Source organism: Dicentrarchus labrax, unplaced genomic scaffold, assembly GCF_905237075.1.
Source record: "Dicentrarchus labrax unplaced genomic scaffold, dlabrax2021, whole genome shotgun sequence".
Taxonomy (NCBI): domain Eukaryota; kingdom Metazoa; phylum Chordata; class Actinopteri; family Moronidae; genus Dicentrarchus; species Dicentrarchus labrax.
In genome coordinates, this window is record NW_026136722.1 from 20,711,356 (window position 1) to 20,736,931 (window position 25,576).

The 25,576-nt window shown below is 48.3% G+C and overlaps 1 protein-coding gene across 1 annotated transcript in view; it reads right to left on the bottom strand.

The window, feature by feature from the left end:
- The window catches only part of LOC127356796 (uncharacterized), a 281,317-nt gene extending 261,536 nt beyond the window's left edge, over positions 1-19,781 (bottom strand). Inside the window, exon 1 of the mRNA XM_051388819.1 lies at positions 18,597-19,781. Within this exon, the coding sequence (XP_051244779.1) occupies positions 18,597-19,365 (769 nt within the window). The 5' untranslated portion in view covers positions 19,366-19,781. The remainder of the gene's footprint in view (positions 1-18,596) is intronic.
- Between the last annotated feature and the right edge of the window lie 5,795 nt (positions 19,782-25,576).

A 25,576-nucleotide genomic window follows, 5' to 3' on the forward strand; every position in this document is an offset into this window, starting at 1 on the left:
CCCTGATTGGCTGTCTAAGTGTTACACGCCTCCTGATATGCTGGCTGAGTGTTACACGCCTCCTGATTTGCTGGCTGAGTGTTACACGCCTCCTGATTGGCTGGCTGCTTGTGACACGCCTCCTTATTGGCTGGCTGAGTGTTACACGCATCATGATTGGCTGGCTGAGTGTTACAGGCCTCCTGATTGGCTGGCTGAGTGTTACACGCCTCCTGACATGCTGGCTAATTGTTACACGCCTCCTGATTGGCTGGCTGAGTGTTATACGCCTCCTGATTGGCTGGCTGATTGTGACACGCCTCCTGATTGGCTGGCTGAGTGTTACACGCCTCCTGATTGGCTGGCTGATTGTGACACGCCTCCTTATTGGCTGGCTGAGTGTTACACGCCTCCTGATTGGCTGGCTGAGTGTTACAAGCCCCCTGATTCGCTGTCTGAGTGTGACACGCCTCCTTATTGGCTGGCTGAGTGTTACATGCCTCCTGATTGGTTGGCTGAGTGTTAAACGTCTCCTGATTGGCTGGCTGAATGTCAAAGGCCTCCTGATTGGCTGCCTGAGTGTTACACGCCTCCTGATTGGTTGGCTGAGTGTTACACGCCTCCTGATTGGTAGCTGACTGTTACACGCCTCCTGATTGGCTGCCTGAGTGCTACACGCCTCCTGATTGGCTGGCTGAGTGTGACACGCCTGCTGATTGGCTGGTCTAGTGTTACACAACTCCTGATTGGCTGGCTGAGTGTTACATGCCTCCTGATTTGCTGCCTGAGTGTTACACACCTCCTACTTGGCTGCCTGAGTGTGACACGCCTCCTTATTGGCTGTCTGAGTTTTACATGCGTCCTGATTGGCTAGCAGATTTTTACACGCTTCCTGATTGGCTGGCTGAGTGTTACGAGCCCCCCTGATTGGCTGGCTAAGTGGTACTTGCCCCCTGATTTGCTGTCTGAATGTCACACGCCTCCTGATTGGCTAGCAGATTTTTACACTCTTCCTGATTGGCTGGCTGAGTGTTACACGCCTCCTGATTGGTTGGCTGAGTGTTACACGCCTCCTGATTGGTATCTGAGTGTTACACGCCTCCTGATTGGCTTACTGAGTGTTACACGCCTCCTGATTTGCTGGCTGAGTGTTACACAACTCCTGATTGGCTAGCTGAGTGTTACACGCCGCCTGAATGGCTGGCTGAGTATTACACGCCTCCTGATTGGCTGGCTGTTTGTTACACGCCCACTGATTGGCTGTCTATGTGTTACACGCCTCGTGATTGGCTAGCTGAGTGTTACACGCCTCCTGATTGGCTGTCTGAGTGTTACACGCCCCTGATTGGCTGTGTAAGTGTTAAACGCCTCATGATGGGCTGGCTGATTGTGATACGCCTCCTTATTGGCTGGCTGAGTGTTACACGCCTCCTGATTGGCTGGCTGAGTGTTACACGCCTCCTGATTGGCTGTCTGAGTGTTACACGCCCGCTGATTGGCTGTCTAAGTGTTACACGCCTCCTGATTGGCTGTTTGAGTGTTACACGCCCCCTGATTGGCTGTCTAAGTGTTACACGCCTCCTGATTGGCTGGCTGATTGTAACACGCCTCCTTATTGGCTGGCTGAGTGTTACACGCCTCCTGATTGGCTGGCTGACTGTTACAGGCCTCCTGATTGGCTGGCTGAGTGTTACACGCCTCCTGACATGCTGGCTAAGTGTTACACGCCTCCTGATTGGCTGGCTGAGTGTTACACGCCTCCTGATTGGCTGGCTGAGTGTTACAGGCCTCCTGATCGTCTGTCTGAGTGTTACACGCCTCCTGATTGGCTGGCTGAGTGTGACACGCCTCCTTATTGGCTGGCTTAGTGTTACATGCCTACTGATTGGCTGGCTGAATGTTATATGCCTCCTGATTGTCTGGCTGAGTGTTACACGCCTCCTGATTGGCTGGCTGAGTGTTATACGCCTCCTGATTGGCTGGCTGAGTGTTACACGGCCCCTGATTGGCTGTCTGAGTGTGACACGCCTCCTTATTGGCTGGCTGAGTATTAAACGTCTCCTGATTGGCTGGCCGAATGCCAAAGGCCTCCTGATTGGCTGCCTGAGTGTTACACGCCTCCTGATTGGCTGGCTGAGTGTGACACGCCTCCTTATTGGCTGGCTGAGTGTTACACAACTCCTGATTGGCTAGCTGAGTGTGACAAGCGTCCTTATTGGCTGGCTGTGTGTTACATGCCTCCTTATTAGCTGGATGAGGGTTAAACATCTCCTGATTGGCTGGCTGAATGTGACACGCCTCCTTATTGGCTGGCTGAGTGTTACATGCCCCCTGATTGGCTGTCTGAGTGTTACACGACTCCTGATTGGCTGGCTGAGTGTTACACGACTCCTGATTGGCTGGCTGAGTGTTACACGCCCCCTGATTGGTTGTCTGAGTGTTACACGCCCCCTGATTGGTTGTCTGAGTGTTACACGCCTCCTAATTGGCTGGCTGAGTGTTACACGCCCCCTAATTGGCTGTCTGAGTGTTACACGCCTCTTGACTGGTAGCTCAGTGTTACACGCCTCCTGATTGGCTGGCTGAGTGTTACAGGCCTCCTGATCGGCTGTCTGAGTGTTACACGCCTCCTGATTGGCTGGTTGAGTGTGACACGCCTCCTTATTGGCTGGCTTAGTGTTACATGCCTACTGATTGGCTGGCTGAATGTTATATGCCTCCTGATTGTCTGGCTGAGTGTTACACGCCCCCTGATTGGCTGGCTGAGTGTTATACGCCTCCTGATTGGCTGGCTGAGTGTTACACGGCCCCTGATTGGCTGTCTGAGTGTGACACGCCTCCTTATTGGCTGGCTGAGTATTAAACGTCTCCTGATTGGCTGGCCGAATTCCAAAGGCCTCCTGATTGGCTGCCTGAGTGTTACACGCCTCCTGATTGGCTGGCTGAGTGTGACACGCCTCCTTATTGGCTGGCTGAGTGTTACACAACTCCTGATTGGCTAGCTGAGTGTGACAAGCGTCCTTATTGGCTGGCTGTGTGTTACATGCCTCCTTATTAGCTGGATGAGGGTTAAACACCTCCTGATTGGCTGGCTGAATGTGACACGCCTCCTTATTGGCTGGCTGAGTGTTACATGCCTCCTGATTGGCTGGCTGAATGTGACACGTCTCCTTATTGGCTGGCTGAGTGTCAAAGGCTTCCTGATTGGCTACCTGAGTGCTAAACCCCTCCTAATTGTCGGTCTGAGTGTGACATGCCTCCTTATTGACTGCCTGAGTGTTACACGCCTCCTGATTGGCTGCCTGAGTGTTACACGCCTCCTGATTGGCTGGCTGAGTGTGAAACGCCTCCTTATTGGCTACCTGAGCGTTACACCAGTCCTAATTGGCTGCCTGAGTGTGACACGCTTCCTTATTGGCTGCCTGAGTGTTACACGCCTCCTGATTGGCTGCCTGAGTGTTACACGACTCCTGATTGGCTGGCTGAGTGTCAAAGGCCTCCCTGCTGAGTGTTACACCCCTCCTGATTGGCTGCCTGAGTGTGACACGCCTCCTTATTGGCTGGTTTAGTGTTACATGCCTACTGATTGGCTGGCTGAGTGTTATACGCTTCCTGATTGGCTGGCTGAGTGTTACACGCCCCCTGATTGGCTGGCTGAGTGTTATACGCCTCCTGATTGGCTGGCTGAGTGTGATACGCCTCCTTATTGGCTGGCTGAGTGTTACACGCCTCCTGATTGGCTGTCTGAGTGTTACACGCCTCCTGATTGGCTGGCTGAGTGTGACACGCCTCCTTATTGGCTGGCTGAGTGTTACACACCTCCTGATTGGCTGTCTGAGTGTTACACGCCACCTGATTGGCTGCCTGAGTGTTACACGCCTCCTGATTGGCTGGCTGAGTGTGACACGCATCCTTGTTGGCTGACTGAGTGTTTCAGGCCTCCTGATTGGCTGGCTGAATGTTACAAGCCTCCTGATTGGCTGGCTGAGTGTAACACGCCTCCTGATTGGCTGGCTGAGTGTTACACGCCTCCTGATTGGCTGGCTGAGTATTAAACGCCTCCTGATTGGCTGGCTGAATGTCAAAGGCCTCCTGATTGGCTGCCTGAGTGTTACACGCCTCCTGATTGGCTGGCTGAGTGTCAAAGGCTACCTGAGTTTTACACCCCTCCTAATTGGCTGCCTGAGTGTGACACGCCTCCTTATTGGCTGGTTTAGTGTTACATGCCTACTGATTGGCTGGATGAGTGTTATACGCTTCCTTATTGGCTGGCTGAGTGTTTCAGGCCTCCTGATTGGCTGGCTGAATGTTACAAGCCTCCTGATTGGATGGCTGAGTGTTACACGCCTCCTGATTGGCTGGCTGAGTGTTACACGCCTCCTGATTGGCTGGCTGAGTGTTAAAGGATTTTATGCATCGGTACTACGTGCTACGGTAAGCGTACTGACTCACTTCCGGTTTACTTCCTGCTCTGTGTACACTGTTTGGTGCTGTAGCTCTGTCAGTGAACGCTAAATATACATTAGTTTTACTCGTTACAGCGGTTATTTACCCGCTTAACATTTAAACGTAGACTAGTTCTACTTAAACACTTGGAGTTTCTCCCTCTTTTAGGGACTTTTCACTACTTTCAAAGTTTTTCATACACTCTAGTTTCATTAGCATTAGCAGTTAGCTATGGCTTCTCCCTCTCCCTCTCCTCTGTCCTGCTCAGTGTGTCAGATGTTCAGTTATTCCTCTGCCTCCTTTAAAGATAATGGTACCTGTATTAAATGTAGTTTATTTACTGCGCTGGAGGCGAGGCTTAGTGAGTTAGAGGAACGGCACCGCACCACAGAGATATCTTTAGCCGCTATAGTTAGCCAGCCCCCCAGTAGCCGGTGCGGTCCGACCGAAGGTAGCTTCTGTTAGCTCTGTAGATCCCCCGGTAGTTCCCGAGCAGCCGGGAAGACAGGGAGGCTGGGTGACTGAGCGAAGGAAGACTAGAACGGCGAAGCCCACAGGTCACCACCAACCGCTTCACGTTTCTAATACATTTTCCCCACTCAGCGATACACCCGCTGAGGAACCAACTCTGGTTATTGGCAGCTCCATAGTCAGAAACGTGAAGTTAGCGAAGCCAGCGGCCATAGTTAAATGTATCCCTGGGGCCAGAGCGGGCGACATTGAATCAAATTTAAAACTGCTGGCTAAAGATAAACGTAAATACAGTAAGATTGTTATCCACGTCGGCGGTAACGACACCCGTTTACGCCAATCGGAGGTCACTAAGATTAATGTGGAGTCGGTGTGTAACTATGCTAAGACAATGTCGGACACCGTAGTTTTCTCTGGACCCCTGCCCAATGTGACCAGTGATGACATGTATAGCCGCATGTCGTCATTCCACCGCTGGCTGTCGAGGTGGTGTCCAGCAAACGATGTGGGCTTCATTGATAACTGGAAGCCTTTTGGGAAAACCTGGTCTGATTAGGAGAGACGGCATCCATCCCACTTTGGATGGAGCGGCTCTCTTATCTAGAAATATGGCGAAGTTTATTTCTAAAACCTGACAGTCCAGAGTTAGGACCAGGAAGCAGAGCTGCTGTCTTACACACTCCTCTGCGCTTTCTTTAGAACAGTCACCCACCCAAAACCCCATAGAGACTGTGTCTGTCCCCGACCACCTAAACTATTTAAAGAAATAAAAACAAGAGGAGTTCAACATAAAAATCTAATAAAAATTAAAACCAACTCCTCAGTAGCACAAAATAAGAGAATGAAATGTGGGCTGTTAAATATCAGGTCTCTGTCCTCTAAAGCTGTTCTAGTGAATGAATTAATATCAGATTATGATATTGATTTACTTTGTCTTACTGAGACCTGGTTGTCCCACGAGGAGTATGTTAGCCTAAATGAATCCACCCCCCCCAGTCATATTAATACTCACATTCCTCGAGGCACAGGCCGAGGAGGTGGAGTAGCAGCTATATATGATTCGAGCGTTTTAATGGACCCTAAACCTAAACTAAATTATAATTCATTTGAAAGCCTTGTTCTTAGTCTTTCTCACCCAAACTGGAAAACACTGCAGCCAGTTCTATTTGTTATAGTGTACCGCGCTCCTGGACCGTACTCTGATTTTATATCTGAATTTTCAGAGTTTCTATCAAGCTTAGTCCTTAAATCAGATAAAGTAATTATTGTAGGTGATTTTAATATTCATGTGGATGTTGACAATGACAGCCTTAGTAATGCATTTATATCATTAATAGACTCAATTGGCTTCTGTCAGAGTGTAAATAAACCAACTCATTGTTTTAATCACACTCTTGACCTTGTTCTATCATATGGCATTGATATTGAACATTTAATAGTCTTCCCACATAATCCTTTCCTATCTGACCATTATTTAGTAACTTTTGAATTCATACTATTAGATTATAAGCCATTAGGCAAAACTTCCTACAGCAGATGTTTATCTGACAGTGCTGTAGCTAAATTTAAGGAGGAGATTCCTTCAGTGTTTAATTCAATGCCATGTCTGAATTTAACAGAGTCCTATAACAACTTTAGTCCCTCTGAAATTGATAATCTTGTCGATAGTGCTACAGGCTCACTACGATCAACATTAGACTCTATCGCTCCTATAAAAAGGAAATTATTAAAACATAGGAGACTAGCACCGTGGTACAACCACCAAACCCGCCAGTTAAAGCAAATAGCTAGGAAATCTGAAAGGAAATGGCGCTCTTCCAAATTATCAGAATATCGCTCAAATTGGCAAGATGATCTTAAGATTTATAGAAAGGCCCTCCGTAATGCCAGAGGAGCCTATTACTCAGCACTAATAGAAGAAAATAAGAACAACCCTAGGTTCCTCTTCAGCACTGTAGCCAGGCTGACAGAGAGTCACAGCTCTATCGAGCCACATATCCCCATAAACTTAAGTAGCAATGACTTCATGAGCTTCTTCTATAATAAAATTATTACTATTAGAGAAAAAATTAATCACCAACTGCCATCAACAGTTATCAGTGGCTCTCCAAGTTCAGGGACTTCTGTCAATGTAAACTTAGATGTATTTTTAGACTGTTTTTCTGCTATCGATCTTCATCAGTTAACTTCAATCATTTCTTCATCGAAGCCATCAACCTGTCTGTTAGACCCGATCCCAACTAGGCTGCTTAAAGAAGTTGTTCCCTTAATTGGCACTTCTTTACTGGATATGATTAATCTTTCTTTATTATCAGGATATGTACCACAGTCCTTTAAAGTAGCTGTAATTAAACCCCTTCTTAAAAAGTCTACTCTTGACCCAGGGGTTTTAGCCAACTATAGACCGATTTCTAACCTCCCGTTCCTCTCTAAGATTCTGGAGAAAGTAGTCGCCAAAGAGTTGTGTGACTTTCTACATAACAATAGTTTATTTGAGGATTTTCAGTCAGGATTTAGAGTTCATCATAGCACAGAGACAGCTCTGGTTAAAGTTAATAATGACCTTCTGACTGCTTCTGACAATGGACTTGTCTCTGTACTTGTATTATTAGATCTTAGTGCTGCATTTGACACCATTGACCATGATATTCTTTTACAGAGACTTGAGCATCAAATTGGCATTAAAGGAACTGCCCTAACCTGGTTTAAGTCATACTTATCAGATCGTACTCAGTTTGTACATGTTAACGATGAATCCTCCATAAATACTAAAGTTAGTCATGGAGTTCCACAAGGTTCTGTACTTGGACCAATACTATTTACTTTATATATGCTCCCTTTAGGCAACATTATTAGGAATCACTCCATTAACTTTCACTGTTATGCAGATGATACGCAGTTATATCTATCAATCAAACCCAATGAAATTAATCAATTATCTAAATTACAAACATGTCTTAAGGACATAAAATCCTGGATGACCTGCAATTTTCTGATGTTAAACTCAGAAAAAACCGAAATTCTTGTTCTTGGCCCCAAAAACCTTAGAGACTCATTGTCTAAAGATATAGTCACTCTAGATGGCATTAACTTGGCCTCTAGCACCACTGTCAGGAATCTTGGAGTTCTCTTTGATCAGGATTTGTCATTTAACTCCCACATAAAGCAGACCTCTAGGACTGCCTTCTTTCATTTACGTAATATTAGAAAAATTAGACACATACTATCACAGACAGATGCAGAAAAACTAATCCATGCATTTGTTACTTCAAGGCTGGATTACTGCAACTCTTTATTATCAGGTTGCCCCAATAAGTCCATTAAAACGCTCCAATTAATTCAGAACGCTGCAGCACGAGTACTGACAGGAACTAGAAAAAGAGATCACATCTCTCCTGTACTAGCTACTCTGCATTGGCTCCCTATAAAATGTAGAATTGAATTTAAAATACTCCTCCTCACCTATAAAGCTCTTCATGGTCAGGCCCCTTCATATCTTAAAGAGCTCATAGTACCCTATTACCCCACTAGAACACTACGTTCTCTGAATGCTGGGCTACTTGTGGTTCCTATAGTCTCTAAAAAGTAGAACAGGAGCCAGAGCCTTCAGTTACCAAGCTCCTCTCCTGTGGAACCGGCTTCCAGTTGTGGTTCGGGAGGCAGACACCCTCACCACTTTCAAGAGTAGGCTTAAGACATTCCTCTTTGATAAAGCTTATAGTTAGGGCTGGATCAGGTGAGTCCTGAACCATCCCTTAGTTATGCTGCTATAGGCCTAGACTATCGGGGGATTTCCCATGGTGCACTGAGCTACTCTCTTCCTCTCTCTTTCTGCACTCATTCATGTCCCTTTAATGCATGTTACTAACTCCACTTCTTCCCCGGAGTTCTTGTGCTTTCTCGTCTCGCAGGTTCTCATGGATCCTGGTGGAGCCTCCTGCCATGGTCCTGCTTGACTGCCATTGCCAATACTGTTGTTGCTGTGCACCTGTCTGTCTGTCTGTCGCTCTCTCTCTCTCTCTCTCTCTCTCTCTCTCTCTCTCTCACCCCAACTGGTCGAGACAGACGACCACCCACCTAGAGCCGGAGGATCTGTCCTAGGTTTCTGCCTTTTAACAGGCAGTTTTTTCCTTGCCCTTGTCGCCAAGTGCTTGCTCATGGTGGTACTGTTGGGTCTCTGTAATTAATGTTAAAGAGTTCGGTCTAGACCTGCTCTATTTGAAAAGTGTCCTGAGATAACTTCTGTTATGAATTGGCGCTATACAAATAAAATTGAATTGAATTGAATTGAATTGAATACAGGCCTCCTGATTGGTAGCTGAGTGTTACACGCTTCCTGATTGGCTGGCTGAGTGTTACACACGTTCTGATTGGCTGGCTGAGTGTTACAGGCCTCCTGATCGGCTGTCTGAGTGTTACACGCCTCCTGATTGTCTGGCTGAGTGTTACACGCCCCCTGATTGGCTGGCTGAGTGTTATACGCCTCCTGATTGGCTGGCTGAGTGTTACACGGCCCCTGATTGGCTGGCTGAGTGTTACACGCCCCCTGATTGGCTGGCTGAGTGTTATACGCCTCCTGATTGGCTGGCTGAGTGTTACACGGCCCCTGATTGGCTGTCTGAGTGTGACACGCCTCCTTATTGGCTGGCTGAGTATTAAACGTCTCCTGATTGGCTGGCCGAATTCCAAAGGCCTCCTGATTGGCTGCCTGAGTGTTACACGCCTCCTGATTGGCTGGCTGAGTGTGACACGCCTCCTTATTGGCTGGCTGAGTGTTACACAACTCCTGATTGGCTAGCTGAGTGTGACAAGCGTCCTTATTGGCTGGATGAGGGTTAAACACCTCCTGATTGGCTGGCTGAATGTGACACGCCTCCTTATTGGCTGGCTGAGTGTTACATGCCTCCTGATTGGCTGGCTGAATGTGACATGTCTCCTTATTGGCTGGCTGAGTGTCAAAGGCTTCCTGATTGGCTACCTGAGTGCTAAACCCCTCCTAATTGTCGGTCTGAGTGTGACATGCCTCCTTATTGACTGCCTGAGTGTTTCACGCCTCCTGATTGGCTGCCTGAGTGTTACACGCCTCCTGATTGGCTGGCTGAGTGTGAAACGCCTCCTTATTGGCTACCTGAGCGTTACACCAGTCATAATTGGCTGCCTGAGTGTGACACGCTTCCTTATTGGCTGCCTGAGTGTTTCACACCTCCTGATTGGCTGCCTGAGTGTTACACGACTCCTGATTGGCTGGCTGAGTGTCAAAGGCTACCTGAGTGTTACACCCCTCCTAATTGGCTGCCTGAGTGTGACACGCCTCCTTATTGGCTGGTTTAGTGTTACATGCCTACTGATTGGCTGGCTGAGTGTTATACGCTTCCTGATTGGCTGGCTGAGTGTTACACGCCCCCTGATTGGCTGGCTGAGTGTTATACGCCTCCTGATTGGCTGGCTGAGTGTGATACGCCTCCTTATTGGCTGGCTGAGTGTTACACGCCTCCTGATTGGCTGTCTGAGTGTTACACGCCTCCTGATTGGCTGGCTGAGTGTGACACGCCTCCTTATTGGCTGGCTGAGTGTTACACACCTCCTGATTGGCTGTCTGAGTGTTACACGCCACCTGATTGGCTGCCTGAGTGTTACACGCCTCCTGATTGGCTGGCTGAGTGTGACACGCATCCTTGTTGGCTGACTGAGTGTTTCAGGCCTCCTGATTGGCTGGCTGAATGTTACAAGCCTCCTGATTGGCTGGCTGAGTGTTACACGCCTCCTGATTGGCTGGCTGAGTGTTACACGCCTCCTGATTGGCTGGCTGAGTATTAAACGTCTCCTGATTGGCTGGCTGAATGTCAAAGGCCTCCTGATTGGCTGCCTGAGTGTTACACGCCTCCTGATTGGCTGGCTGAGTGTCAAAGGCTACCTGAGTTTTACACCCCTCCTAATTGGCTGCCTGAGTGTGACACGCCTCCTTATTGGCTGGTTTAGTGTTACATGCCTACTGATTGGCTGGCTGAGTGTTATACGCTTCCTTATTGGCTGGCTGAGTGTTACACGCCTCCTGATTGGCTGTCTGAGTGTTTCAGGCCTCCTGATTGGCTGGCTGAATGTTACAAGCCTCCTGATTGGATGGCTGAGTGTTACACGCCTCCTGATTGGCTGGCTGAGTGTTACACGCCTCCTGATTGGCTGGCTGAGTGTTACAGGCCTCCTGATTGGTAGCTGAGTGTTACACGCTTCCTGATTGGCTGGCTGAGTGTTACACACGTTCTGATTGGCTGGCTGAGTGTTACAGGCCTCCTGATCGGCTGTCTGAGTGTTACACGCCTCCTGATTGGCTGGCTGAGTGTGACACGCCTCCTGATTGGCTGGCTGAGTGTTACACGGCCCCTGATTGGCTGTCTGAGTGTGACACGCCTCCTTATTGGCTGGCTGAGTATTAAACGTCTCCTGATTGGCTGGCTGAATGTCAAAGGCCTCCTGATTGGTTGCCTGAGTGTTACACGCCTCCTGATTGGCTGGCTGAGTGTGACACGCCTCCTTATTGGCTGCCTCAGTGTTACACGCCTCCTGATTGGCTACCTGAGCGTTACACCAGTCCTAATTGGCTGCCTGAGTGTGACACGCTTCCTTATTGGCTGCCTGAGTGTCAAAGGCTACCTGAGTGTTACACCCCTCCTAATTGGCTGCCGGAGTGTGACATGCCTCCTTATTGGCTGCCTTATTGTTACACGCCTCCTAAATGGCTAGCTGAGTGTTAGACGCCTCCTGATTAGTTGGCTGAGTGTTATACGCCTCCTGATTGGTAGCTGAGTGTTACACGCCTCCTGATTGGCTGGCTGAGTGTTACACGCCCCATAATTGGCTGTTTGAGTGTAACACGCCTCCTGATTGGTAGATGAGTGTTACACGCCTCCTGATTGGTAGCTGAGTGTTACACGCCTCCTGATTGGCTGGCTGAGTGTTACAGGCCTCCTGATCGGCTATCTGATTTTTACACGCCTCCTGATTGGCTGTATGAGTGTTACACGCCTCCTGATTGGCTGGCTGAGTGTGACACGCCTCCTTATTGGCTGGCTAAGTGTTACACCCCTCCTAATTGGCTGCCTGAGTGTTACACGCCTCCTGATTGGCTGGCTGAGTGTGACACGCCTCCTTATTGGCTGCCTCAGTGTTACACGCCTCCTGATTGGCTACCTGAGCGTTACACCAGTCCTAATTGGCTGCCTGAGTGTGACACGCTTCCTTATTGGCTGCCTGAGTGTCAAAGGCTACCTGAGTGTTACACCCCTCCTAATTGGCTGCCGGAGTGTGACATGCCTCCTTATTGGCTGCCTTATTGTTACACGCCTCCTAAATGGCTAGCTGAGTGTTAGACGCCTCCTGATTAGTTGGCTGAGTGTTATACGCCTCCTGATTGGTAGCTGAGTGTTACACGCCTCCTGATTGGCTGGCTGAGTGTTACACGCCCCATAATTGGCTGTTTGAGTGTAACACGCCTCCTGATTGGTAGATGAGTGTTACACGCCTCCTGATTGGTAGCTGAGTGTTACACGCCTCCTGATTGGCTGGCTGAGTGTTACAGGCCTCCTGATCGGCTATCTGATTTTTACACGCCTCCTGATTGGCTGTATGAGTGTTACACGCCTCCTGATTGGCTGGCTGAGTGTGACACGCCTCCTTATTGGCTGGCTAAGTGTTACACCCCTCCTAATTGGCTGCCTGAGTGTGACACGCCTCCTTATTGGCTGCCTGATTGTTACACGCCTCCTAATTGGCTGCCTGAGTGTGACACGCCTCCTGATTGGCTTTCTGAGTGTTACACGCCCCCTAATTGTCTGTCTGAGTGTTACACGACTCCTGATTGGCTGGCTGAGTGTTACATGCCCCCTGATTGGTTGTCTGAGTGTTACACGCCTCCTAATTGGCTGGCTGAGTGTTACACGCCCCATAATTGGCTGTTTGAGTGTAACACGCCTCCTGATTGGTAGATGAGTGTTACACGCCTCCTGATTGGTAGCTGAGTGTTACACGCCTCCTGATTGGCTGGCTGAGTGTTACAGGCCTCCTGATCGGCTATCTGATTTTTACACGCCTCCTGATTGGCTGTATGAGTGTTACACGCCTCCTAATTGGCTGCCTGAGTGTGACACGCCTCCTGATTGGCTTTCTGAGTGTTACACGCCCCCTAATTGTCTGTCTGAGTGTTACACGACTCCTGATTGGCTGGCTGAGTGTTAAACGCCCCCTGATTGGTTGTCTGAGTGTTACACGCCTCCTAATTGGCTGGCTGAGTGTTACACGCCCCATAATTGGCTGTTTGAGTGTTACACGCCTCCTGATTGGTAGATGAGTGTTACACGCCTCCTGATTGGCTGGCTGAGTGTTACAGGCCTCCTGATCGGCTATCTGAGTGTTACACGCCTCCTGATTGGCTGGCTGAGTGTTACACAACTCCTGATTGGCTGAATGAGTGTTATACGCCTCCTGATTGGCTGGCTGAGTGTTACACGCCTCCTGATTGGCTGGCTGAGTGTTACACGGGCCCTGATTGGCTGGCTGTGTGTTACACGCCTCCTTATTGGCTGCCTCAGTGTTACACGCCTCCTGATTGGCTACCTAAGCGTTACACCAGTCCTAATTGGCAGCCTGAGTGTGACACGCTTCCTTATTGGCTGCCTGAGTGTTTCACGCCTCCTGATTGGCTGCCTGAGTGTTACACGACTCCTGATTGGCTGGCTGAGTGTCAAAGGCTACCTGAGTGTTACACCCCTCCTAATTGGCTGCCTGAGTGTGACACGCCTCCTTATTGGCTGCCTGATTGTTACACGCCTCCTAAACGGCTAGCTGAGTGTTACACGCCTCCTGATTAGTTGGTTAGTGTTATACGCCTCCTGATTGGTAGCTGAGTGTTTCACGCCTCCTGATTGACTGCCTGAGCGTTACACGCCTCCTGATTGGCTGGCTGAGTGTGACACGCCTCCTCATTGGCTGGCTTAGTGTTACATGCCTACTGATTGGCTGGCTGAGTGTTACAAGCCCCCTGATTGACTGTCTCAGTGTGTCACGCCTCCTGATTGGCTGGCTGAGTGTCAAAGGCTTCCTGATTGGCTACCTGAGTGCTAAACCCCTCCTAATTGCCTGCCTGAGTGTTACACGCCTCCTGATTGGCTGGCTGAGTGTTACAGGCCTCCTGATCGGCTATCTGAGTGTTACACGCCTCCTGATTGGCTGTATGAGTGTTACACGCCTCCTGATTGGCTGGCTGAGTGTGACACGCCTCCTTATTGGCTGGCTAAGTGTTACACCCCTCCTAATTGGCTGCCTGAGTGTGACACGCCTCCTTATTGGCTGCCTGATTGTTACACGCCTCCTAATTGGCTGCCTGAGTGTGACACGCCTCCTGATTGGCTTTCTGAGTGTTACACGCCCCCTAATTGTCTGTCTGAGTGTTACACGACTCCTGATTGGCTGGCTGAGTGTTACACGCCCCCTGATTGGTTGTCTGAGTGTTACACGCCTCCTAATTGGCTGGCTGAGTGTTACACGCCCCATAATTGGCTGTTTGAGTGTTACACGCCTCCTGATTGGTAGATGAGTGTTACACGCCTCCTGATTGGCTGGCTGAGTGTTACAGGCCTCCTGATCGGCTATCTGAGTGTTACACGCCTCCTGATTGGCTGGCTGAGTGTTACACAACTCCTGATTGGCTGGCTGAGTGTTATACGCCTCCTGATTGGCTGGCTGAGTGTTACACGCCTCCTGATTGGCTGGCTGAGTGTTACACGGCCCCTGATTGGCTGGCTGTGTGTTACACGCCTCCTTATTGGCTGGCTGAGGGTTAAACGTCTCCTGATTGGCTGGCTGAATGTCAAAGGCCTCCTGATTGGCTGGCTGAGTGTGACACGCCTCCTTATTGGCTGCCTCAGTGTAACACGCCTCCTGATTGGCTACCTGAGCGTTACACCAGTCCTAATTGGCAGCCTGAGTGTGACACGCTTCCTTATTGGCTGCCTGAGTGTTTCACGCCTCCTGATTGGCTGCCTGAGTTTTACACGACTCCTGATTGGCTGGCTGAGTGTCAAAGGCTACCTGAGTGTTACACCCCTCCTAATTGGCTGCCTGAGTGTGACACGCCTCCTTATTGGCTGCCTGTTTGTTACACGCCTCCTAAACGGCTAGCTGAGTGTTACACGCCTCCTGATTAGTTGGTTAGTGTTATACGCCTCCTGATTGGTAGCTGAGTGTTTCACGCCCCCTGATTGACTGCCTGAGCGTAACACCCCTCCTGATTGGTAGCTGAGTGTTTCACGCCTCCTGATTGACTGCCTGAGCGTTACACGCCTCCTGATTGGCTGGCTGAGTGTGACACGCCTCCTCATTGGCTGGCTTAGTGTTACATGCCTACTGATTGGCTGGCTGAGTGTTACAAGCCCCCTGATTGACTGTCTCAGTGTGACACGCCTCCTGATTGGCTGGCTGAGTGTCAAAGGCTTCCTGATTGGCTACCTGAGTGCTAAACCCCTCCTAATTGCCTGCCTGAGTGTTACACGCCTCCTGATTGGCTGGCTGAGTGTTACAGGCCTCCTGATCGGCTATCTGAGTGTTACACGCCTCCTGATTGGCTGTATGAGTGTTACACGCCTCCTGATTGGCTGGCTGAGTGTGACACGCCTCCTTATTGGCTGGCTAAGTGTTACACCCCTCCTAATTGGCTGCCTGAGTGTGACACGCCTCCTTATTGGCTGCCTGATTGTTACACGCCTCCTAATTGGCTGCCTGAGTGTGACACGCCTCCTGATTGGCTGGCTGAGTGTCAAAGGCTTCCTGATTGGCTACCTGAGTGCTAAACCCCTCCTAATTGCCTGCCTGAGTGTGACACGCCTCCTTATTGGATGCCTGAGTGTTACACGCCTCCTGATTGGCTGGCTAAGTGTTACACGCCTCCTGATTGGCTAGCTGAGTGTTACACCCCTCCTAATTGGCTGCCTGAGTGTGACACGCCTCCTTATTGGCTGCCTGATTGTTACACGCCTCCTAATTGGCTGCCTGAGTGTGACACGCCTCCTGATTGGCTTTCTGAGTGTTACACGCCCCCTAATTGTCTGTCTGAGTGTTACAAGACTTCTTATTGGCTGGCTGAGTGTGACACGCCTCCTTATTGGCTGCCTGAGTGGTACACGCCTCCTGATTGGCTGGCTGAGTGTTACTATCCCCCTGATTGGCTGTCTGAGTGTTTCAGGCCTCCTGATTGGCTGCCTGAGTTTGACACGCCCCCTGATTGGCTGGCTGAGTGTTACACGCCCCATAATTGGCTGTTTGAGTGTTATATGCCTCCTGATTGGTAGATGAGTTTTACACGCCTCCTGATTGGTAGCTGAGTGTTACACGCCTCCTGATTGGCTGGCTGAGTGTTACAGGCCTCCTGATCGGCTGTCTGAGTGTTACACGCCTCCTGATTGGCTGGCTGAGTGTGACACGCCTCCTGATTGGCTGGCTGAGTGTTACACGCCCCCTGATTGGCTGTCTGAGTGTTACACGACTCCTGATTGGCTGGCTGAGTGTTATACGCCTCCTGATTGGTAGCTGAGTGTTTCACGCCTCCTGATTGACTGCCTGAGCGTTACACGCCTCCTGATTGGCTGGCTGAGTGTGACACGCCTCCTCATTGGCTGGCTTAGTGTTACATGCCTACTGATTGGCTGGCTGAGTGTTACAAGCCCCCTGATTGACTGTCTCAGTGTGACACGCCTCCTGATTGGCTGGCTGAGTGTCAAAGGCTTCCTGATTGACTGTCTGAGTGTGACACGCCTCCTTATTGGATGCCTGAGTGTTTCATGCCTCCTGATTGGCTGCCTGAGTGTAACAAGACTTCTTATTGGCTGGCTGAGTGTGACACGCCTCCTTATTGGCTGCCTCAGTGTTACACGCCGCCTGATTGGCTACCTGAGTGTTACACCAGTCCTAATTGGCTGCCTAAGTGTGACATGCCTTCTTATTGGCTGCCTGAGTGTTTCACGCCTCCTGATTGGCTGCCTGAGATTTACACGCCTCCTGATTGGCTGGCTGAGTGTGACACGCCTCCTTATTTGCTGGCTGAGTGTTACAGGCCTCCTGATTGGCTGCCTGAGTGTTACACGCCCCCTAATTGGCTGTCTGAGTGTTAATTCAATTCAATTCAATTTTATTTGTATAGCGCCAATTCATAACAGAAGTTATCTCAGGACAATTTTCAAATAGAGCAGGTCTAGACCCAACTGTTTAACATTAATTACAGAGACCCAACAGTACCACCAGGAGCAAGCACTTGGCGACAAGGGCAAGGAAAAACTGCCTGTTAAAAGGCAGAAACCTAGGACAGATCCTCCGGCTCTAGGTGGGTGGTCGTCTGTCTCGACCAGTTGGGGTGAGAGAGAGAGAGAGAGAGAGAGGCAGAGAGAGAGAGAGAGAGAGAGAGAGAGAGGCAGAGAGAGAGAGAGCGAGAGAGAGAGGCAGAGAGAGAGGGAGCGAGAGACAGACAGACAGACAGACAGGTGCACAGCAACAACAGTATTGGCAATGGCAGTCAAGCAGGACCATGGCAGGAGGCTCCACCAGGATCCATGAGAACCTGCGAGACGAGAGGGCACAAGAACTCCGGGGAAGAAGTGGAGTTAGTAACATGCATTAATGGGACATGAATGAGTGCAGAAAGAGAGAGGAAGGGAGGAGCTCAGTGCACCATGGGAAATCCCCCGATAGTCTAGGCCTATAGCAGCATAACTAAGGGATGGTTCAGGACTCACCTGATCCAGCCCTAACTATAAGCTTTATCAAAGAGGAATGTCTTAAGCCTACTCTTGAATGTGGTGAGGAACTCCCGAACCACAACTGGAAGCTGGTTCCACAGGAGAGGAGCTTGGTAACTGAAGGCTCTGGCTCCTGTTCTACTTTTAGAGACTATAGGAACCACAAAAAGCCCAGCATTCAGAGAACGTAGTGTTCTAGTGGGGTAATAGGGTACTATGAGCTCTTTAAGATATGAAGGGGCCTGACCATGAAGAGCTTTATAGGTGAGGAGGAGGATTTTAAATTCAATTCTACATTTTACAGGGAGCCAATGCAGAGAAGCTAGTACAGGAGAGATGTGATCTCTTTTTCTAGTTCCTGTCAGTACTCGTGCTGCAGCGTTCTGAATTAAGCGTTTTAATGGACTTATTGGGGCAACCTGATAATAAAGAGTTGCAGTAATTAAGCCTTGAAATAACAAATGCATGGATTAGTTTTTCTGCATCTGTCTGTGATAGGATGTGTCTAATTTTTCTAATATTACGTAAATGAAAGAAGGCGGTCCTAGAGGTCTGCTTTATGTGAGAGTTAAATGACAAATCCTGATCAAAGATAACTCCAAGGTTCCTGACAGTGGTGCTAGAGGCCAAGTTAATGCCATCTAGAGTGACTATATCTTTAGACAATGAGTCTCTAAGGTTTTTGGGGCCAAGAACAAGAATTTCGTTTTTTTCTGAGTTTAACATCAGAAAATTGCAGGTCATCCAGGATTTTATGTCCGTAAGACATGTTTGTAATTTAGATAATTGATTAATTTCATTGGGTTTGATTGATAGATATAACTGCGTATCATCTGCATAACAGTGAAAGTTAATGGAGTGATTCCTAATAATGTTGCCTAAAGGGAGCAAATATAAATAGTATTGGTCCAAGTACAGAACCTTGTGGAACTCCATGACTAACTGTAGTATTTATTGAAGATTCATCGTTAACATGTACAAACTGCGTACGATCTGATAAATATGACTTAAACCAGCTTAGTGCGGTTCCTTTAATGCCAATTTGATGCTCAAGTCTCCCCAAAAGAATATTATGGTCAATGGTGTCAAATGCAGCACTAAGATCTAATAATACAAGTACAGAGACAAGTCCATTGTCAGAAGCAGTCAGAAGGTCATTATTAACTTTAACCAGAGCTGTCTCTGTGCTATGATGAACTCTAAATCCTGACTGAAAATCCTCAAATAAACTATTGTTATGTAGAAAGTCACACAACTCTTTGGCGACTACTTTCTCCAGAATCTTAGAGAGGAAGGGGAGGTTAGAAATTGGTCTATAGTTGGCTAAAACCCCTGGGTCAAGAGTGGACTTTTTAAGAAGGGGTTTAATTACAGCTACTTTAAAGGACTGTGGTACATATCCTGGTAATAAAGAAAGATTAATCATATCCAGTAAAGAAGTGCCAATTAAGGGAACAACTTCTTTAAGCAGCCTAGTTGGGATCGGGTCTAATAGACAGGTTGATGGCTTCGATGAAGAAATGATTGAAGTTAACTGATGAAGATTGATAGCAGAAAAACAGTCTAAATATATATCTAAGTTTACATTGACAGAAGTCCCTGAACTTGGAGAGCCACTGATAACTGTTGATGGCAGCTGGTGATTAATTTTTTCTCTAATAATAATAATTTTATTATAGAAGAAGCTCATGAAGTCATTGCTACTTAAGTTTATGGGGATATGTGGCTCAATAGAGCTGTGACTCTCTGTCAGTCTGGCTACAGTGCTGAAGAGGAACCTAGGGTTGTTCTTATTTTCTTCTATTAGTGCTGAGTAATAGGCTCTTCTGGCATTACGGAGGGCCTTTCTATAAATTTTAAGATTATCTTGCCAATTTGAGCGATATTCTGATAATTTGGAAGAGCGCCATTTCCTTTCAGATTTTCTAGCTATTTGTTTTAACTGGCGGGTTTGGTGGTTATACCAAGGTGCTAGTCTCCTATGTTTTAATAATTTCCTTTTTATAGGAGCGATAGAGTCTAATGTTGATCGTAGTGAGCCTGTAGCACTATCGACAAGATTATCAATTTCAGAGGGACTAAAGTCGTTATAGGACTTAAAAAATTCAGACATGGCATTGAATTAAACACTGAAGGAATCTCCTCCTTAAATTTAGCTACAGCACTGTCAGATAGACATCTGCTGTAGGAGGTTTTGCCTAATGGCTTATAATCTAATAGTATGAATTCAAAAGTTATTAAATAATGGTCAGATAGGAAAGGATTATGTGGGAAGACTATTAAATGTTCAATATCAATGCCATATGATAAAACAAGGTCAAGAGTGTGATTAAAACAATGAGTTGGTTTATTTACACTCTGACAGAAGCCAATTGAGTCTATTAATGATATGAATGCATTACTAAGGCTGTCATTGTCAACATCCACATGAATATTAAAATCACCTACAATAATTACTTTATCTGATTTAAGGACTAAACTTGATAGAAACTCTGAAAATTCAGATATAAAATCAGAGTACGGTCCAGGAGCGCGGTACACTATAACAAATAGAACTGGCTGAAGTGTTTTCCAGTTTGGGTGAGAAAGACTAAGAACAAGGCTTTCAAATGAATTATAATTTAGTTTAGGTTTAGGGTCCATTAAAACGCTCCAATCATATATGGCTGCCACTCCACCTCCTCGGCCTGTGCCTCGAGGAATGTGAGTATTAATATGACTGGGGGGGGTGGATTCATTTAGGCTAACATACTCCTCGTGGGACAACCAGGTCTCAGTAAGACAAAGTAAATCAATATCATAATCTGATATTAATTCATTCACTAAAACAGCTTTAGAGGACAGAGACCTGATATTTAACAGCCCACATTTCATTCTCTTATTTTGTGCTACTGAGGAGTTAGTTTTAATTTGTATTAGATTTTTATGTTGAACTCCTCTTGTTTTTATTTCTTTAAATAATTTAGGTGGTCGGGGGACAGCGTGTGTTACACGCCTCCTGATTGGTAGCTGAGTGTTACACGCCTCCTGATTGGTAGCTGAGTGTTACACGCCTCCTGATTGGCTGGCTGAGTGTTACAGGCCTCCTTATTGGCTGGCTGAGGGTTACAGGCCTCCATATTGGCTGCCTGAGTGTTACATGCCTCCTGATTGGCTGGCTGAGTGTTACACGCCCCCTGATTGGCTGTCTGAGTGTTACACGCCTCCTGATTGGCTAGCTGAGTGTTACACGCCTCCTGATTGGCTGGCTGATTGTTACACGCCCCGTGATTGGCTATCTGAGTGTTACACGCCTCCTGATTGGCTTGCTGAGTGTTACACGCCCCCTGATTGGCTGTCTGAGTGTTACACGCCTCCTGATTGGCTAGCTGAGTGTTACACGCCTCCTGATTGGCTGGCTGAGTGTTACACACGTTCTGATTGGCTGGCTGAGTGTCAAAGGCTAGCTGACTGTGACATGCCTCCGATTGGCTGGCTGAGTTTTACACGCCCCCTGATTGGCTGGCTGAGTGTTACAAGCCTCCAGATTGGCTAGCAGAGTGTTACACGCCTCCTGATTGGCTGGCTGAGTGTTACACGCCCCCTTATTAGCTGGCTGAGTTTTACATGCCTCCTGATTGGCTAGTAGAGTGTTACACGCCTCCTGATTGGCTGGCTGTGTGTTATATGCCCCCTGATTGGCTGTCTGAGTGTTACACGGCTCCTGATTGGCTGGCTGAGTGTTACACGCGCCCCGATTGGCTGCCTTAGTGTGACAAGCTTCCTGATTTGCTGGCTGAGTGTTACACGCGTCCTGATTGGCTGGCTGACTTTCAAAGGCCTCCTGATTGGCTTCCTTAGTGTGACACGCCTCCTTATTGGCTGGCTGCCTGTCAAAGGCCGCCTGATTGGCTGCCTTAGTGTGATAAGCTTCCTGATTGGCTGGCTGAGTGTTACACGCCTGCTGAATGGCTGGCTGACTGTCAAAGGCCTGCTGATTTGCTGCCTGAGTGTGACATGCCTCCTGATTGGCTGGCTGACATTCAGAGGTCTCCTCATTGCCTGGCTGAGTGTTACACGGCTGCTCATTGGCTGGCTGAGTGTTTCAGGGCTCTTGATTGGCTGGCCTGACTTTTTACACACCTGCTGATTGGCTGGCTAAGAGTTACACGCCCCCTGATTGGTGGTTGAGTTTTACATGTCTCCTGATTGGCTGAGTGAGTGTTATATGCCTCTTGATTGGCTGGCTGAGTGTTACACGCCACCTTCTTGGCTGGCTGACTTTTACAAACGTCCTTATTGGCTGGTTGAGTGTTACACGCCTCATGATTGGCTGACTGACTTTAAAAACCCTTCTGATTAGCTGCCTGAGTGTTACACACCTCCTGATTGGCTGCTTTCACACCTCCTGATTGGCTGGCTGAGTGTTACACGCGTCCTGATTAGCTGGCTGACTGTCAAAGGCCTCCTGATTGGCTGCCTTAGTGTGACACGCCTACTTATTGGCTGCATTAGTGTGACACGCCTCCCTATTGGCTGGCTGAGTGTTACACGCTTCGTGATTCGATGGCTGAGTGTCAAAGGCCTCCTGATTGGCTGTCGGAGTGTGACACGCCTTCATATTGGCTGTTGGAGTGTGACAAGCCTTCATATTGGCTGGCTGAGTGTTCCTCCCCTTCTGATCTACTGGCTGACTGTCAAAGGCCTGCTGATTGGCTGCCTGAGTGTTACACGCCTCTTGATTGGGTCGCTGAGTGGTACATGGCTCCTGATTGGCTGCCTTAGTGTGAAACGCCTCGTTTTTGGCTGCCTGAATGTTACACGCCTGCTCATTGACTGGCTGAGTATGGCACGCCTCATGATTGGCTGGCTGACTGTCAAAAGCCTTCTGATAAGCTGCCTGAGTGTTACGCGCTTCCTGATTGGCTGGCTTAGTGTGAAACACCTCCTTATTGGCTGGCTGAGTGTCAAAGGCCTCCTGATTGGCTGGTTGACTGTTTCACGCCTCATGATTATCTGACTGAGTGTTACATTCCTCCTGATCTGCTGCATTAGTGTGACACGTTTCCTTAATGTCTGACTGACTGTAGAAAGCCTCCTGATTAGCTGCCTGAGTGGTGCACACCTCCTGGTTGTGTGCTTTCACACCTCCTGTTTGGCTGGCTGAGTGTTACACGCGTCCTGATTGGCTGGATGACTGTCAAAGGGCGCCTGATTGGCTGCCTTAGTGTGACAAGCTTCCTTATTGGCTGGATGAGTGTTACACACGTCCTGATTGGCTGGCTTACTGTCAAAGGCCTCCTGATTGGCTGCCTTAGTGTGACACGCCTCCTTATTGGCTGCATTAGTGTGACACGCCTCCCTATTGGCTGGCTGAGTGTTACACGCTTTGTGATTCAATGGCTGAGTGTCAAAGGCCTCCTGATTGGCTGTCGGTGTTTGACACGCCTTTATATTGGCTGTTGGAGTGTGACAAGCCTTCATATTGTCTGGCTGAGTGTTCGTCCCCTTCTGATAAACTGGGTGACTGTCAAAGGCCTCCTGATATGCTGCCTGAGTGTTTCACGACTCTTGATTGGGTGGCTGAGTGGTATATGGCTCCTGATTGGCTGCCTTAGTGTGAAACGCCTCCTTATTGGCTGTTGGAGTGTGACACGCCTTTATATTGGCTGACTGAGTGTTCCTCCCCTTCTGATCTACTGGCTGACTGTCAAAGGCCTCCTGATTGGCTGCCTGAGTGTCAAAGGCCCTGTGATTGACACGCCTCCTGATTGGCTTGCTGACATTCACAGGTCTCCTTATTGGCTGGTCTCCCTTAGTTATGCTGCTATAGGCCTAGACTATCGGGGGATTTCCCATGGTGCACTGAGCTCCTCTCTTCCTCTCTCTTTCTGCACTCATTCATGTCCCTTTAAAGCATGTTACTAACTTCACTTCTTCCCCGGACTTCTTGTGCTTGCTCGTCTCGCAGGTTCTCATGGATCCTGGTGGAGCCTCCTGCCATGGTCCTGCTTGACTGCCATTGCCAATACTGTTGTTGCTGTGCACCTGTCTGTCTGTCTGTCTCTCGCTCTCTCTCTCTCTCTCTCTCTCTCTCTTTCTCACCCCAACTGGTCGAGACAGACGACCACCCACCTAGAGCCGGAGGATCTGTCCTAGGTTTCTGCCTTTTAACAGGCAGTTTTTCCTTGCCCTTGTCGCCAAGTGCTTGCTCATGGTAGTACTGTTGGGTCTCTGTAATTAATGTTAAAGAGTTTGGTCTAGACCTGCTCTATTTGAAAAGTGTCCTGAGATAACTTCTGTTATGAATTGGCGCTATACAAATAAAATTGAATTGAATTGAATTGGCTGAGTGTTACACGGCTGCTCATTGGCTGGCTGAGTGTTTCAGGGCTCTTGATTGGCTGGCCTGACTTTTTACACACCTGCTGATTGGCTGGCTAAGAGTTACACGCCCCCTGATTGGTGGTTGAGTTTTACATGTCTCCTGATTGGCTGACTGAGTGTTACACAGCTCTTGATTGGCTGGTTGAGAGTTAAACAACTGCTGAATGGCTGGCTGAGAGTTACATGCCTCCACATTGGCTGGCTGATTGTTACACGCCTCCTCATTGGCTGGCTGAGTGTTACATGGCTACTGATTGGCTCGCTGAGTGCGACACGCTTCCTGATTGGCTGCCTGAGTGTGACACGCCTCCTTATTGCCTGGCTGAGTGTAAAAGTGTTCCTGATTGGCTGACTGAGTGTGATATTTCTCCTGATATGCTGGCTGAGTTTTACACGCCTCCTGATTGGCTGGTTCCGTGTTACATACCTCCTGGTCCGCTGGATGAGTGTTACGCGCCTCTTCATTGGCTGGCTGAGTTTTACATGCCTCCTGATTGGCTATTGATTTAGCTCTAATGGACAAAACTATGAAAAGTGACTTTTTTGTGTTTCCCATGTAATTCTGGCTTTTTTCTGTTTCAAATGAAATTCTAGCAACAAAGTGGGATGTTGATATTTATATTTCACCGAAAAAGATGGATTTAGAGATGGACAGGAAAGGTGTGAAGAGAATGGAGATGCCACGCAGCACAGGGCAAAAAGTGGGAGTTGGCTCCTGGTGCTGCAGGAAGGACTCAGCCTTGGTACATTGTTGCACCAGCTAAACCAGGTTAGTACTTGCCAAAGATCTCCTACCTAATTAATTCTGTGTGTGTGAAAGGGCGAATGTGGCATTCAGTCTAAAAGGGTCGTAAGACAAGGAAGGCGCTTTACAACTAAGCGTCCATTTAACGTTTTCCAAATACATCCTGATTTTGTCACTGATTGGCTGATTGATCGATGCATCCTGATTGGCTGACTGTTACGTGCATTGTGATTGAATGAATGTAAAGGGCCTCCTCATTGGCTGGCTGAGTGTCAAAGGCCTCCTGATTGGCTGGCGTAGTCTTATACTCCTCCTGATTGGCTGGATAAGTGTTACACACCTACTTATTCGAGTGTTACACGCCTCTGATTGGCTCGCTGAGTTTTACACACCTACTGATTGGTGAGTTTTAAACGCCTCCTGATCTGCTGGCTGAGTGTTACACGCCTCATGATTGGCTGACTGAGTGTAAAACGCTCCATATTGGCTGGCTGAGTTTTACACAACTTGTGATTGGCTGGCTGAGTGTTAAATTCCTTCTGATATGCTAGCTGAGTGTCAAAGGCTATATAAGTGTTAAACGCCTCCTGATTGGCTGGCTGATTCTTATACGACTCCTGATATGCTGGGTGAGTGTTAGACGTCTCCTAATTGGCTGGCTGAGTGTTAATAGCCTCGTGATTGGCTGCATGAGTGTGACACGGCTCCTATTTGGCTGGGTGAGTGTTATACGCCTCCTGTTTCTCTGGCTGAGTGTCAAAAGGCTCCTGATTAGCTGACTGACTGTGAC